Raw genomic sequence first — 15,000 nt, 5'->3', positions numbered from 1 at the left:
TACTAATTGCGTGTCAGCACTTCTTTTTCTGCAATAAGATTATTAAAAGTATATATACTAATATATATTTAGTAAAACCTCGTTTTATGTAACATTTGTAATTTTTATAGTAGTGCTTCAGAAAATAATCATCTTCTTAGTATTAAATATTTAGTTTAAATAGTATTTGCAAACGAGAGTTAATAACATTATTATTAACTAATTAATACCCCATTCATACTGACAATAAAACATATTTTATTTTAAATGCGCATTAAATTGTTGTTATAAAATGGTGGCTAAAACAATAAAAAAATACTGCAAGGTTATTTTGTCAATATAGAAAGCTTGTTTCAATATAAAAAATCTCACTTTGTTGTTTTAAACAGTTTATAACATGTTTTATACAGTTTATAACATTGAAAACATAAAACACAAATAAAAAATAATTTTTTTTATTTGTGTTTTATGCTTTTTAAAATAAAAATAAAGTTTAAAATAAAGCGTGTTTTACTATCAGTGTGAACAGGGTATATTATTAGTGGATTTTGAAATGATTTTAATCAGCGAGGGATATAAAATGTGCGCTAGTTTTTCTTTTTTAACTTCAGAGATTAAAGTTCTTATTTTATTATTATTCAAAATTGTTGAATGTAATTATGAACATTATCTCAACTCTACTTTGTTTTTATTATTATTTTAATCTTTTCAATTATTTTTCTTGTAGCTTTTCCTGGCCTTTGCAAAGTGATTGCAATAAAATAAATTATTTTTAAATAAATTAAAAATTATCAATTGTCTGATTGTACTTTTAAAAAAAGGCATTGGTTTTATTTAAAATTATTATTATAATATCGTTAGTTTTCAAGCATAAACTTATTTTTGTATTTATAAAATTCAGTCATGAAGTACTATTACTAAAATGAAAACTTAAACAAAACAAAAAAATTGTCAGTTTCTTGTGTTGGCCAATCAAATTGACTGCTCGCCTTCAATTTCTTATTCTCTACGGTGTATATATATATACATTGCCATTATATTAGTGTATATATCTTGTCATTTAAAAAAAAAATTAGAGTTTTGAAAAACAAGGTTCTACAAATAATCATAATGTAATTTGAAAAATACATATACTAAAATTTCCCAAAATCATTTAAATTTTTAATATGCGTTTAAAATAGTTTTATTGATTACAACATGCTACTTTAATTTGCTTTATGACATAAACTATATCTTTTTTTTTTTTGCTTAACTTATTAAAATTAGTTTCATTTTACTGGTTGTTAAATACCTCTTTTTCATGAATGGTTGAAGTTCTTATTTTATTTTGTTTCTTAACAGTAATAAATGAATGAATGATTTTACAGGTAAATTCAAAATTTTCTTTAATAGGATTCTTAAAAATAGGGGGAAGTTGAGTAGCCCTAGATCGCGTTTAACTCCAGACACTTGATGTACAGCTTAAACTAAAGAAGCTATGTAATTTTAAATACCATAAAAAAATTATTTGAGTAAAAATATGGCATATGCAAAATATTTATAATATTATGCTGAAGCGATTGGCTTGGAGTACAAGATATTGTTTCCCAGCTTTAGATGAGCGATGTATCATAATATTTGATTCGCATATTAATAAACCCAATTTTTATTTAAACTAATAACTTTTTATTGATTAAAGATACATTTTTATTTACAATATTTATTAAAATAAAAATTCATTTAATACTTTAATTCACTGGTTTTAAAAATAGTATTTTTTAAATGAGATATGATTGGATAGTATCGGACACATGTTTAGAGGGTGGTTCCGGACAACTTAATCCATTTACATATTAAAAATGAACTTTCTAATATATCAGAAAATATATAAAGGCATTTCCGAAAATATCACGCACGAAAACTTGTATATGTTTTGTCTATTATTTTCATAATAATAAAACTGGCTTCTCCAATTTGCTCTCATTTAATTCTAACCTATATAAATATTTTGTAAACAAAAAATGGTATACATTAGTAAAGTTAACAAAGAATACATTAAGTTTGAAGTGGAATCACGCACAGAACAGAATAAATGAAATTTTAGATACTAGATAAACTTTAATTCCTCAAAAATTATAAGTTTTAGCGTTATTTATATTTTTTAAAATGATGTTTTAAACATTAGTAAAGCTTTCCAGAAAGTTACAGGATTACGCATGTATCATAGAGTCACAGCAATCGTTTAAATCCAGTTCATGAATGATCAGACACAGAATTCATGCATGGAAGTTGCAAATTTGTTAATTTCATGTAGATTTTTTTAAGAAAATAAATTGATTATGAGTATTTTAAGTGAAATATTATGCTTCTACAACTCATATTTAATATATTTGCGATGAGAAATGGCGGTCATCAATTATTTCTAGCTAAAATATAGTGTTTTGAAAATTGTTGTTTATTTTCAAACTGTAACAATATTATTACGCAAAAAAAAAATATGATCAAAATATATATATTTAATTTATTCAGGTAGCCTAAAATATGATAAAAGTATTTTTGTTATAAACGTTTTTTAAGAAAATCATAATATTATGAATATTGCTTTAAGTCTCAGCTTTTAATTGACAAAACAAAGAAAAATAAAAAATCACGCACAGAAATGGAAATCCCCAGTGGCAATTTTTAATGGGGATTTTTCTTGTGTCAACAGTCCAAAGGTAATTTATATATATTATATTTGCGTCATACAGATAAAAAAGAGGTAAAGTCATGGTTAAAGTATGTGTCCAGGGCTATCCTCTAATTTTGAAACATGCCTTTTTTCAAACATTTGTTCTTTTATGTTTTTTATATTATTAAAGTATGCAATAATTATTTTTTTGTTTCTAATTCAATAGATAAATGTTTATAATTAAAAAAAATTCTTTTTACACTTTGTTTTCTGTTAGCTCATGAGTACAATCTATTTTTTCTTTAAGTGTCCGAGGCTACTCGAATTTATCCTATATATGTTTAGTAAAATCTCTATTTATGTAACACTTATAATTTTTGTGGTATACTACAAAAACTTGTTTAACAAAATAATTGTATTCTTAGTATCAAGTTTAAATAGTGAAAAATTTGCGCATGAATGTTAATAAAGTTATAAATAACTAATTATAACAGTTTTTAAATTAAGCAGAGATAAAATAATATTTTATATCTCTGCTCATTAAAATCAGAGATATAAAATAAGGACATATTCTCTACCAACTGTAGTTTTTTTTTTTTTTTCTGTATTGATTTAATCTTTTCATTTTTTTTCCTGCTTTTTCCCACCAATTAAAAGCCATTGCAATAAATAAATTATTTTTAAATAAGTTTGACATAATCAACTGCGGGTTTAAATTTTTTTTTTTCTTTTCTTTTATTGAATTGTAATAGAATCATCAAACATCAACCCATCTTAATGGAGGCAAATAAAAAGAGACAAACAGCACTTTCATGTTCCATTAGCATTCATAAAAAGATTTCTTTTAGCAATAAGTATTCAGTTTAAATTTTTAATATTGTTTAAAGTTTGTTTTGATATTTACATAAATAAAATTCAACATTAAATTGCTTGGATATTGCCAAACTTTTTTAATTGAATGAAAATTATCTCTGAAACATTTTAAATAAGTTATTTCTAAAATGATATCATCAATATATGTTGAAATACGAAATTATCAATGTTTTAAAATTATTGTTTTCAACATAAAAGTAATTTTAAACAAATTAACACTAACAGGTAATTTGAACGTTAGTTATTTGCGAGTTAATATTTATAAAATGCATTGATTTTATTTAAAATTATTATTTTAAAAAGAATATGAGTTCGTTAGGCATTTTGTTTTTTTTTGTGTGTGTATAGTTTCAATCATGAACAACTAATACTCATGACTCAATGTATGAAAATTGAAACAAAGAAAAAAATAAAAACTTTGAATTTTGAAAAATGCATGTATGTGTATGTATATATTACATGATACCATATGTGCATATTCTTAATACATATAGTAAGTGCATAATAATTTTTACAAATAAAAACAAAATAACCTAACTTAATTTTGGCCAAAAAAACATTTTTTTTGGATAAGTAAAGTTATTTTACAAATGTAAGTTAAGTTAAAAAATGTAAGTTGTTTTTATAGTTCTATTTACTCCAATGTTTCTACTAAAAAAATGCTAGAAGTATAACTCATAGCTTTATTATTTGGCTGATCACTAAATTAGTAAAAGTTATTTTCTTGACTTTTTGAAAAATCCTAAAAATAATTGTTTTTATTTTTTGTAGAGAACGAGATATGAATGCTTCTATTATCATAAAGATGAATGGGAAAAAAACTTCGATAATAAATCCATCAGTAAGATAAATAAGATTAACAATACTCAATTTAATTCTCTGTGGCATTAACATTTTTATTATAATATTTATTTGAGAGTGTTTAACTTAGTACTTAACTTGTATTGTATCAGCATGATATTATGATTTAAGAAAGTTGAGGCTTTTTTAATTGATATATTGTTTGGCATTTATAAATAATATATTAACTCAAAGTACAAGAAATAACATTTTATGTAAACAATTAAATTTAGATGGAAAACGATATTAAGGACTTCTCTTATGATTACTCATATTGGTCAGTTGATAGCAACAATCATAACTTTACAAGCCAGCAACAGGTTTTGTTTTTTTGTTGTTATGAAATTGTTTTATAATTACATAAAAATTATAAATTTTAAGTTTTTACAAAGAAGGCCTGCTTAAAAGCTTTCATATTTTAGGTTGTATATCTATAATTCTATAATTCACATTCCTTTGTAGAAAATTCTTATTTTTCTGAATATAAAACACTTTTTACAAGGTGTATCAAGGCCAACAATTTATGTGAAATCTACATTAAAGATACACATTTGTTAATGTGCAATTTTGCACATTAACAAAAAACTATTATTATTAAAGTTATTTACAAAAAACCAAAAAAGTATGCACTCAGTCACTCAATTTTTGTAAAAAAAATTTTGTTTGTAAAATTAAATTTGCTTATATCATAGCATACACTATAAATACAACTAATATTTTATTATACTAATTATAATTTTAAATATGTATATTTAAATGTTTAAATCTTTTGAGTTTGTGTTCACCGTTTAGATTTTACTTATCTAAGTTTTTTTCAAAAAATTTTTTTAAATTATTGAATCATTCTTTCCTAATTACAGTATCAAAGTTGTCCTTGATGGACAGTTTCCTTTATTTCCAATAATCTCTGAGGTACCACAAGGTTCCTGTGACAGGACCAAAGACAGAACCTTGAAAGAAAGAAGAATATTAGTTTAGGTGAAAATGACAGTTTTCACCTATATTAATGATCTTCTTGATAATTCTACTACTAAAGTGGCTCTATTTGTTGATAGGACAACTATATTCTAGTATCCAGCATCACAATGCTAGACACAACTTTCCCTGTTTGATAAAAATGCTTTTATCAAGCAGGAAAATTTCCTTTTGTATGGATTTCAGTGGTATAACATGATTTTTTTACCAGTGTTTTTTATTGATCTTGTTTTGAAGAATTTCTTGTTTTATTCTTTTGTTTTATTATTGTTTTGAACTATTAACTTAATAACATTACACTGTTAACTTAATTAAATAATGTATATTTTTCATATATTTTTATTTAGTTTTGTTGCAATTGTTATTAAGTTGAATTTAGCTTGAAACAAATTCAAAAAATAATATTATTGTTGAAAAAGTATTATAACAGTTAGATTACTAAATTATGATGTAAGAAATTCTTCGATTATTTCTTAAAAACTATTAAACTTGATGGCAGTCATTCTAAATGGTAAAAACATTTTTAATTTAAGATAAATTGTAGTAATGAATAATAAATTAATAAAAAATATTAACGTGTGGAAAATTACAAACAAAGGAATTATAGGTTTTTACAAAATCTTAACTTTTAAAACACTTTTAAAAATTCCCAATTAAAATTTTATCAAGTTTTTTTTGTTTGTTCTAATTTTCTATTAACAGCAAGTTTGTGCATTTTGAAACTAGTAAACATTCCATTCTATCAGTTAGCAATAATAAAACTTCCCAATCATTGTTTGTACAAAGCAGAAACTTGTGTTCTAATCAAAACTTAAAATAGAAATTAAATATTTCGGTTTTATCTTTTTTTAATTCTTTTATTTAATCATTTTTTTCTATTTTTTTAAGATACTGGGCATCTTAAGTCTTTATTGATCATGTTTCATGGCTTTATATTATAACACTCTAGCAGGCTTAGCCAGGAAGGCGTGCGATTTCACGTCATTATATGACCACTCAAATACTATTTGTTTTATATGTTTTGAAAATTTGTATGCATTTCAAAAACATGCTAAAAAAATTGTTAACTTAATTATAAAGAAACTTAAAAAAAAACTTATCATAAAAGATAAAAATAACTTAACTAAAACTAAAATAACAAATATAAAATTGAAATTTAATAAAAATAATAAACTGTAACGATAATATTATCTAAATTACATTTGGAATAAATAACTTTCAATCATTTATCTTTACTAATGTTTTTATAATATATGTTTATATAATATTATGCTAAACCCTTTTTAAATTATTAATATATTTACTAATGTTTTTATATAATGTTTTATATAATATTATGCGAAACCCTTTTTAAATTATTGTTTAATAAACGTGCACATTTAAAAGTTTAAAAAATATTCTTAACAATTCTTCGCACAAAAGAAGAAATAATTAAATCGTTTATTTAAAAAAGTAAATATTTTTTTTATTTCAAAACATTTATAATGAAAAATAAATACTTATTTAAAGATAAAAAAATATATATTATTCATAAATGTTTTATAAAATATAATTAGCAGTTTTTTGTAACTTTATTTAAATGTGTTTCAATAATATATAAGTGTAAGTAAAGATTAAAGTTATTTAATTCAAACGGCTTTCAAAAAAGTTTGTCTTTTTTTTTTTCCTTAACAAAAACTTTAATGATTCTTATATAAAGTTTATTAAAGGGACCTTCACTGTTTAAAGTTGTCGCTTATAAGATTTAATTTTTTTTTTTAATTTTTACTTTTTTAATTTTTACTTATAAAAAAATCTTATATAATTAAATAATATCAATAAATAATTATACAACTTTCAATGATACTTTAATTAAAATCATTAGCTACTTTATTTAAAAGCGTTTTGCTGATATAAAAACGTTAGTAAAGATAAACGCGTCAAAGTTATTTATTTTCAATGTAATGGACTGCTCCCTCTCTAAGAAATAACCGCAATGCATTTTGGTCTTTGTATTCACCAAAAATAAACAAATGTTATTATGTTATAAATACACACAGTTGTTAGCTATGAAAACAATTTTATGTAAAGAATAACACAGTTGTTAGCTATGAAATTTGAAACATGATTTAAATGCTATTAAAATTGAAGCATGTTTTTTTTAAATAATTTTGACCATTTCTCAACCAGTAATTCGAAAAATAACTAATCTTAATAAGATAGATCCAGAAGAAGGTATACAGCAGCAAACAAGTTCAAGATCAAGTTGTCTTTCCTTGCCACCTAATTTAAGTCAATTAAAAAGGCACAAATACTTAATCATAGACAATATTTCTACAATTTTTGGAGCTAGATGTGCTTTGAAACATAAAACCTCTGTGTATTTGCTATTTAAAAAGATTTTTGTTAACTTAATTGTTAAGTCAATCTTGAAATAAATTATTTTCTTGTTAAAGTTAATGTTTCAACTTCAATGGAAAAAAAATCAACACCTTATTTATATACACATTGTCAAAAAGAAGGGGATGTTTTATATGCTAAATGTAATTGTAATGCTGGTATGGAAGGGTGCTGCAAACATATTGCTGCAGTATTATTTCAATTAAATTACCAAGTAATTAAATTTAATCTCCATTTTTTATTCCATTCGATAAAACATACACAGAAGTATTGCATCAATGGAATGTTCCTGCTGTAAACAAAAATTTAGATGCAAATAAACTTTTTATTGTTTTTTAAGAAAAGAGTTATTTTAAAAAAGATTAAAGAAACTCTCAAAGCACCTTTTTGTATCAAATAATGGAGACTTAAAACAAAGTATCCTTATTTAAAAAAAAGATTTATTTATAGCTGAAGCTTGCTAAGATCAAAATTTTTTTTTGCTGTTATTAATAAAAGAATGGTTTAACAAAATTGTATTTTTATCATTCAATGATTCATTGTCAAGGTGTTATGGCATAAATAGAGATTAATTCTTTAGATTTTATAGTTTATACTGAAAGAGAATATTGAGAATATTAAATTTTTTAAAAGACACTGGAAAAAAAAAAGTAAAATTTAGTTAATTTAATAAAAGATTTTATATTCAAATATTTAAATATATATTTGTAATTTATATTTATTTATCTGAAACAAGTTTTTCGAAACGTGATAGATCTTTATTTGCTCTATTTACTCTCTTATATAAAAAGTCGTGTGGTTTATTGCCAGTAAAAAATTTAAAGTGCACTTGATTATGTTTAAATCTGTTAACTGTAAGTTTTGATTGTGTGTTTTTAAGTTCATTGTAGTTTTTTTTATTTCTTTTTTTTTAACTTTTACACTGCTTAGTTTTTCTTTAAAGCCAAACTTAACCCAATGAGAAATTATTTCTTTAAAGCAATAACTTAACCCAATGAGAAATAGAAAGATCGAAGTTATTTCTTTAAAGCAATAACTTAACCCAATGAGAAATAGAAAGATCGAAGTTATTTCTTTAAAGCAATAACTTAACCCAATGAGAAATAGAAAGATCGAAGTTATTTCTTTAAAGCAATAACTTAACCCAATGAGAAATAGAAAGATTGAAGTTATTTCTTTAAAGCAAAAACTTAACCCAATGAGAAATAGAAAGATCGAAGTTATTTTTACTAGTTTAAGAGCCATTTCTTACTTTTTTGAAGGGATGAGAGATAATGATAAATTAATGTTTTTAAGTGAGTTATTGTAGCATAATTAAACACAGAAAGTTATGCCACTGTGGTATTTTAATGTTATTGTTGGCTCAACAGTAATATTATTTTGATGAAATCAGTTTTACAAAGTTTATCAAAAGATATTTTGTCACTTGTAATTATTTTCTTCAATTCTTTTAAAGTTTAATCACTTGATTGCTTTTTTAAAATAATTTTAACGCTTATTTATTTTTATGGTGAATACAAAGACCAAAATGCATTGCGGTTTTTTTTCTATAGAGGAACAGTCCATTAAAAATCAATTTTAACTGCGCATTTGTTAAAACCATGGTTAAATTATCAAAACAAAATATTATATGCGTGGTCATATAAAGATTTGTGCAGCCGTGGCGCAGTGGTTAGAGCGCTTGCTTTATAAGCACGAGATCCAGGTTCGAAACGAGCCTTGGACATATTTTCGCGTCACGGTAGGGAAGGAGGCGTGAACTTCCTGGTTAAATGCACTTCGCGGTGCTCTGTGACAAGACCGTTAGGTCTTCTTGGGGCACCTAAATAACAGTATTAGAAAAAAAAAAAATTTATGAAATTGCACGCCTTCTTTGCAAAGCTTGCTCTAGGTACATGCAATGTTTTGTTTCATAACTATATATTATGATACTCTAGGTGGAGCAAATGTATAACTTTCCTTTAATCTTTAATAATGCACCTCTTGTTTTTATAGGTGGTGATAATTTTCTAAACTCAGACCCAGGTGCATCTTAATTTTACTTATTAATTAGCATACATTGGTGCTTTTTTTGATCCAACTGCAGATCCAATTGTATCTTTAAGATAACTTGCCAGATAACTAAAAAAACTTATCAACACACTATCTTTTTTTTTTTTTTTTTAATCTTTTACTTGCCATCTTTGTATTCACCAAAAGTTTGCTTTCTACACTCAAGACCAACAATATTAAGAGCACCATTTATACCGCTACTATCTTTTGTGAAAACATTTCTTACAAACTGTACAAACAATAGAGTTAACCAAATTTAAAGCTATTACTCTCTCCAACTTTTGTTTTAATTCCTGTTGTGACATTTTCATACATAGTCATAATAACTGTTGTTTTTAACACTACAGTTGTCAAAGCCCACTACACAATTACTTTTGGTGAAAAAAAAGTTTTTATAATTAAAAAGTTAGTTGTTGAGGTGGTAGACTACAAATTAAGTTTTTCTTGATTTTTAGTCAGGCACAAGTCATAAATGCATTGTCATTGATGATTTCTAATGGAATTTAAGTTTTATCTTTTTGATGATGCTTAGTCCTTTGAAGTCTCTTGTAAGAAGATCACTTGGGTCTTCATGGATTATTTTTAATAATAGTTTTATATTACTATTAGATCCTATAACAAAAAATAATAAAATAATCCTTAATAAAATAATTAACTTAAAAATATTTTATCATTATTAAATAAGGTTTTTTTAATAACATTAACTTAGTCATTAAGTTAACATTGTTAATAAACCTTTTTATATTTAGTGTAAACAATAATAATGTTTACATTAAATATTATTTATATCATCATTTAATGTTTTCATCATTAGTTACTATAAAATTCTTTTTTTTTTAAATATGGCATCATATATTTCATATCATAAAATTTCATTAGTGATAAAAAAATTTATTTGGCAGTATTTAATAACAAGTTGTTTTTTAACATAATAAATAGTTTTGGTTTTTATACCTAATATTTTATTAGAAAACCTTTTTTTAATTGGCCACTTGTTTCAGGCAAATGTTTCTGTGCTTCTGTGCTCAGTTACTCCCAGTGAAACCTGTGTCAATATTTTAAACTGAATATAGTTTTTTACTTTTTCAAAAAGGTTTTATGATTAATAGCAACTTGTTATTGAATGACATAATGACATTAATTGTTAGGTGTTTGAAGATCTCGGTATGGATGTTATAGATTCAGCATTTCAAGGGTACAATGCTTGTATATTTGCATATGGGCAAACTGGTGCTGGAAAGTCCTACAGCATGATGGGATGTCCAGTAAGCTATATAAAGTTATATAATCTGTTGATTATTGTTGTTGCAAAATATTCTCATATTTTCTTTTCTTGTTGTTGTTATTTTCTTTTTGTCTATAGGATGCTGTTGGACTTACACCAAGAATTTGTGAGGTAGTATTTTAGGATACAACTGTTATGAAAGTTTTTCCAAATAAATCAGAGTTTAAGAAAAAAATATTTATTTTTTTACAAACCATTTCAATTTTTCGAATTGATTGTAAATTTTTTAGTGGCAGTAACAGAATAAGAATGCAGTAAAGCTAAAAGGTCTTGTTAAAAATTGGTTCAACTATTGATATCTTATTTTACCAAGTTGTGTCATTTTTAACTCCTTTTTAAACTACAAAAGTGCCAAAACATTAATGTTAAACATAAAAGAAAAAACAAACATAAAAAAAAATATGGAATTAAATATAAAGTTATTAAGTTTGTATTGAATGAATTTATTTTATTGGAGTTTTTTTTTTTAAACCAATAAAGCTAATCTTTTATCTTTTATTTTTAAGTAAGCAGCTCATTTAAGAATATAAACTCTAATTTTTTAAGTAAGCAGCTCATTTAAGAATATAAACTCTAATTTTTTAAGTAAGCAGCTCATTTAAGAATATAAACTCTAATTTTTTAAGTAAGCAGCTCATTTAAGAATATAAATTCTAATTTTTTAAGTAAGCAGCTCATTTAAGAATATAAACTCTAATTTTTTAAGTAAGCAGCTCATTTAAGAATATAAATTCTAATTTTTTAAGTAAGCAGCTCATTTAAGAATATAAATTCTAATTTTTTAAGTAAGCAGCTCATTTAAGAATATAAACTCTAATTTTTTAAGTAAGCAGCTCATTTAAGAATATAAACTCTAATTTTTTAAGTAAGCAGCTCATTTAAGAATATAAATTCTAATTTTTTAAGTAAGCAGCTCATTTAAGAATATAAACTCTAATTTTTTAAGTAAGCAGCTCATTTAAGAATATAAACTCTAATTTTTTAAGTAAGCAGCTCATTTAAGAATATAAACTCTAATTTTTTAAGTAAGCAGCTCATTTAAGAATATAAACTCTAATTTTTTAAGTAAGCAGCTCATTTAAGAATATAAATTCTAATTTTTTAAGTAAGCAGCTCATTTAAGAATATAAACTCTAATTTTTTAAGTAAGCAGCTCATTTAAGAATATAAACTCTAATTTTTAAGTAAGCAGCTCATTTAAGAATATAAACTCTAATTTTTTAAGTAAGCAGCTCATTTAAGAATATAAACTCTAATTTTTTAAGTAAGCAGCTCATTTAAGAATATAAACTCTAATTTTTTAAGTAAGCAGCTCATTTAAGAATATAAATTCTAATTTTTTAAGTAAGCAGCTCATTTAAGAATATAAACTCTAATTTTTTAAGTAAGCAGCTCATTTAAGAATATAAACTCTAATTTTTTAAGTAAGCAGCTCATTTAAGAATATAAACTCTAATTTTTTAAGTAAGCAGCTCATTTAAGAATATAAATTCTAATTTTTTAAGTAAGCAGCTCATTTAAGAATATAAACTCTAATTTTTTAAGTAAGCAGCTCATTTAAGAATATAAACTCTAATTTTTTAAGTAAGCAGCTCATTTAAGAATATAAACTCTAATTTTTTAAGTAAGCAGCTCATTTAAGAATATAAACTCTAATTTTTTAAGTAAGCAGCTCATTTAAGAATATAAATTCTAATTTTTTAAGTAAGCAGCTCATTTAAGAATATAAACTCTAATTTTTTAAGTAAGCAGCTCATTTAAGAATATAAACTCTAATTTTTAAGTAAGCAGCTCATTTAAGAATATAAACTCTAATTTTTTAAGTAAGCAGCTCATTTAAGAATATAAACTCTAATTTTTTAAGTAAGCAGCTCATTTAAGAATATAAATTCTAATTTTTTAAGTAAGCAGCTCATTTAAGAATATAAACTCTAATTTTTTAAGTAAGCAGCTCATTTAAGAATATAAATTCTAATTTTTTAAGTAAGCAGCTCATTTAAGAATATAAATTCTAATTTTTTAAGTAAGCAGCTCATTTAAGAATATAAACTCTAATTTTTTAAGTAAGCAGCTCATTTAAGAATATAAACTCTAATTTTTTAAGTAAGCAGCTCATTTAAGAATATAAACTCTAATTTTTAAGTAAGCAGCTCATTTAAGAATATAAATTCTAATTTTTTAAGTAAGCAGCTCATTTAAGAATATAAACTCTAATTTTTTAAGTAAGCAGCTCATTTAAGAATATAAACTCTAATTTTTTAAGTAAGCAGCTCATTTAAGAATATAAACTCTAATTTTTAAGTAAGCAGCTCATTTAAGAATATAAACTCTAATTTTTTAAGTAAGCAGCTCATTTAAGAATATAAACTCTAATTTTTTAAGTAAGCAGCTCATTTAAGAATATAAACTCTAATTTTTAAGTAAGCAGCTCATTTAAGAATATAAATTCTAATTTTTTAAGTAAGCAGCTCATTTAAGAATATAAACTCTAATTTTTTAAGTAAGCAGCTCATTTAAGAATATAAACTCTAATTTTTTAAGTAAGCAGCTCATTTAAGAATATAAACTCTAATTTTTAAGTAAGCAGCTCATTTAAGAATATAAACTCTAATTTTTTAAGTAAGCAGCTCATTTAAGAATATAAACTCTAATTTTTTAAGTAAGCAGCTCATTTAAGAATATAAACTCTAATTTTTTAAGTAAGCAGCTCATTTAAGAATATAAACTCTAATTTTTTAAGTAAGCAGCTCATTTAAGAATATAAATTCTAATTTTTTAAGTAAGCAGCTCATTTAAGAATATAAACTCTAATTTTTTAAGTAAGCAGCTCATTTAAGAATATAAATTCTAATTTTTTAAGTAAGCAGCTCATTTAAGAATATAAATTCTAATTTTTTAAGTAAGCAGCTCATTTAAGAATATAAACTCTAATTTTTTAAGTAAGCAGCTCATTTAAGAATATAAATTCTAATTTTTTAAGTAAGCAGCTCATTTAAGAATATAAACTCTAATTTTTTAAGTAAGCAGCTCATTTAAGAATATAAACTCTAATTTTTTAAGTAAGCAGCTCATTTAAGAATATAAACTCTAATTTTTTAAGTAAGCAGCTCATTTAAGAATATAAATTCTAATTTTTTAAGTAAGCAGCTCATTTAAGAATATAAACTCTAATTTTTTAAGTAAGCAGCTCATTTAAGAATATAAACTCTAATTTTTTAAGTAAGCAGCTCATTTAAGAATATAAACTCTAATTTTTTAAGTAAGCAGCTCATTTAAGAATATAAACTCTAATTTTTTGAAAACTGGGATACTTTAAAAAAAAAAAAAATCTTGACATATACATTAATGTGCTATGCTAATTACAATCCATAAGGAGATGAAACGAAAAACCTTATTTAAAAATATGTTGTATTGCATTATTTACATGGCATTTGCATATCTGAAAACCACAAACAATGGTTGTTAAAGTGTGGGTACTAAAGGTTGTAAGCATGCTAAAAAGCATAATAAAACTCAGAACATTGAATTGATCTCTATGGGCAACTTTAAGGTAAATCGCCATGATTAGTAACTTCGTAATTGTATTGAGTTTTTATGTGTTTAATTTGAACTAAAAACAAGATAAAGTAATTGATGATTTTTTTATTTAGATAAGTAATTTCTGAAAATTATTTGATTGATTTATGATATTGATTCATAAAATTAGGTAATTTTACAAAAGCTACTTGTTTTTTATGCAAATATTGGTATTTCTTGTAAAACTTAAAAACTTTTTGTTTTGATTATTGTCATTTTTTTTCTGAAAACATTTAATCTTATTTCATTTCTATTTTTACAAAACAAAAGAAACCTTAACAAAACAGTATTTGATTTACCGTTTTGCATTATTTTGAGATGCAGGTACTTAGATTGTGTTTACTAACTGTTTAAAAATTTATTTTGTTTATGCTTTGATTAAAGGATGTTT

General features: G+C 23.6%; 1 protein-coding gene across 1 annotated transcript in view; it reads left to right on the top strand.

Moving 5' to 3' along the window:
• Nucleotides 1–15,000, top strand: part of LOC100212235 (kinesin-like protein KIF16B) — a 71,390-nt gene that overhangs the window by 6,529 nt on the left and 49,861 nt on the right. Inside the window, exons 2-5 of the mRNA XM_065804630.1 lie at nucleotides 4,274–4,343; nucleotides 4,576–4,662; nucleotides 10,897–11,013; nucleotides 11,112–11,144. Of these exons, the coding sequence (XP_065660702.1) occupies nucleotides 4,274–4,343; nucleotides 4,576–4,662; nucleotides 10,897–11,013; nucleotides 11,112–11,144 (307 nt within the window). The remainder of the gene's footprint in view (nucleotides 1–4,273; nucleotides 4,344–4,575; nucleotides 4,663–10,896; nucleotides 11,014–11,111; nucleotides 11,145–15,000) is intronic.

The sequence above is a fragment of the Hydra vulgaris genome, chromosome 09 (genome assembly GCF_038396675.1).
Source record: "Hydra vulgaris chromosome 09, alternate assembly HydraT2T_AEP".
NCBI classification, from domain to species: domain Eukaryota; kingdom Metazoa; phylum Cnidaria; class Hydrozoa; order Anthoathecata; family Hydridae; genus Hydra; species Hydra vulgaris.
The sequence above is the reverse complement of the archived record's forward strand: the minus strand, read 5'-3'. Positions and strand labels throughout refer to the sequence as shown.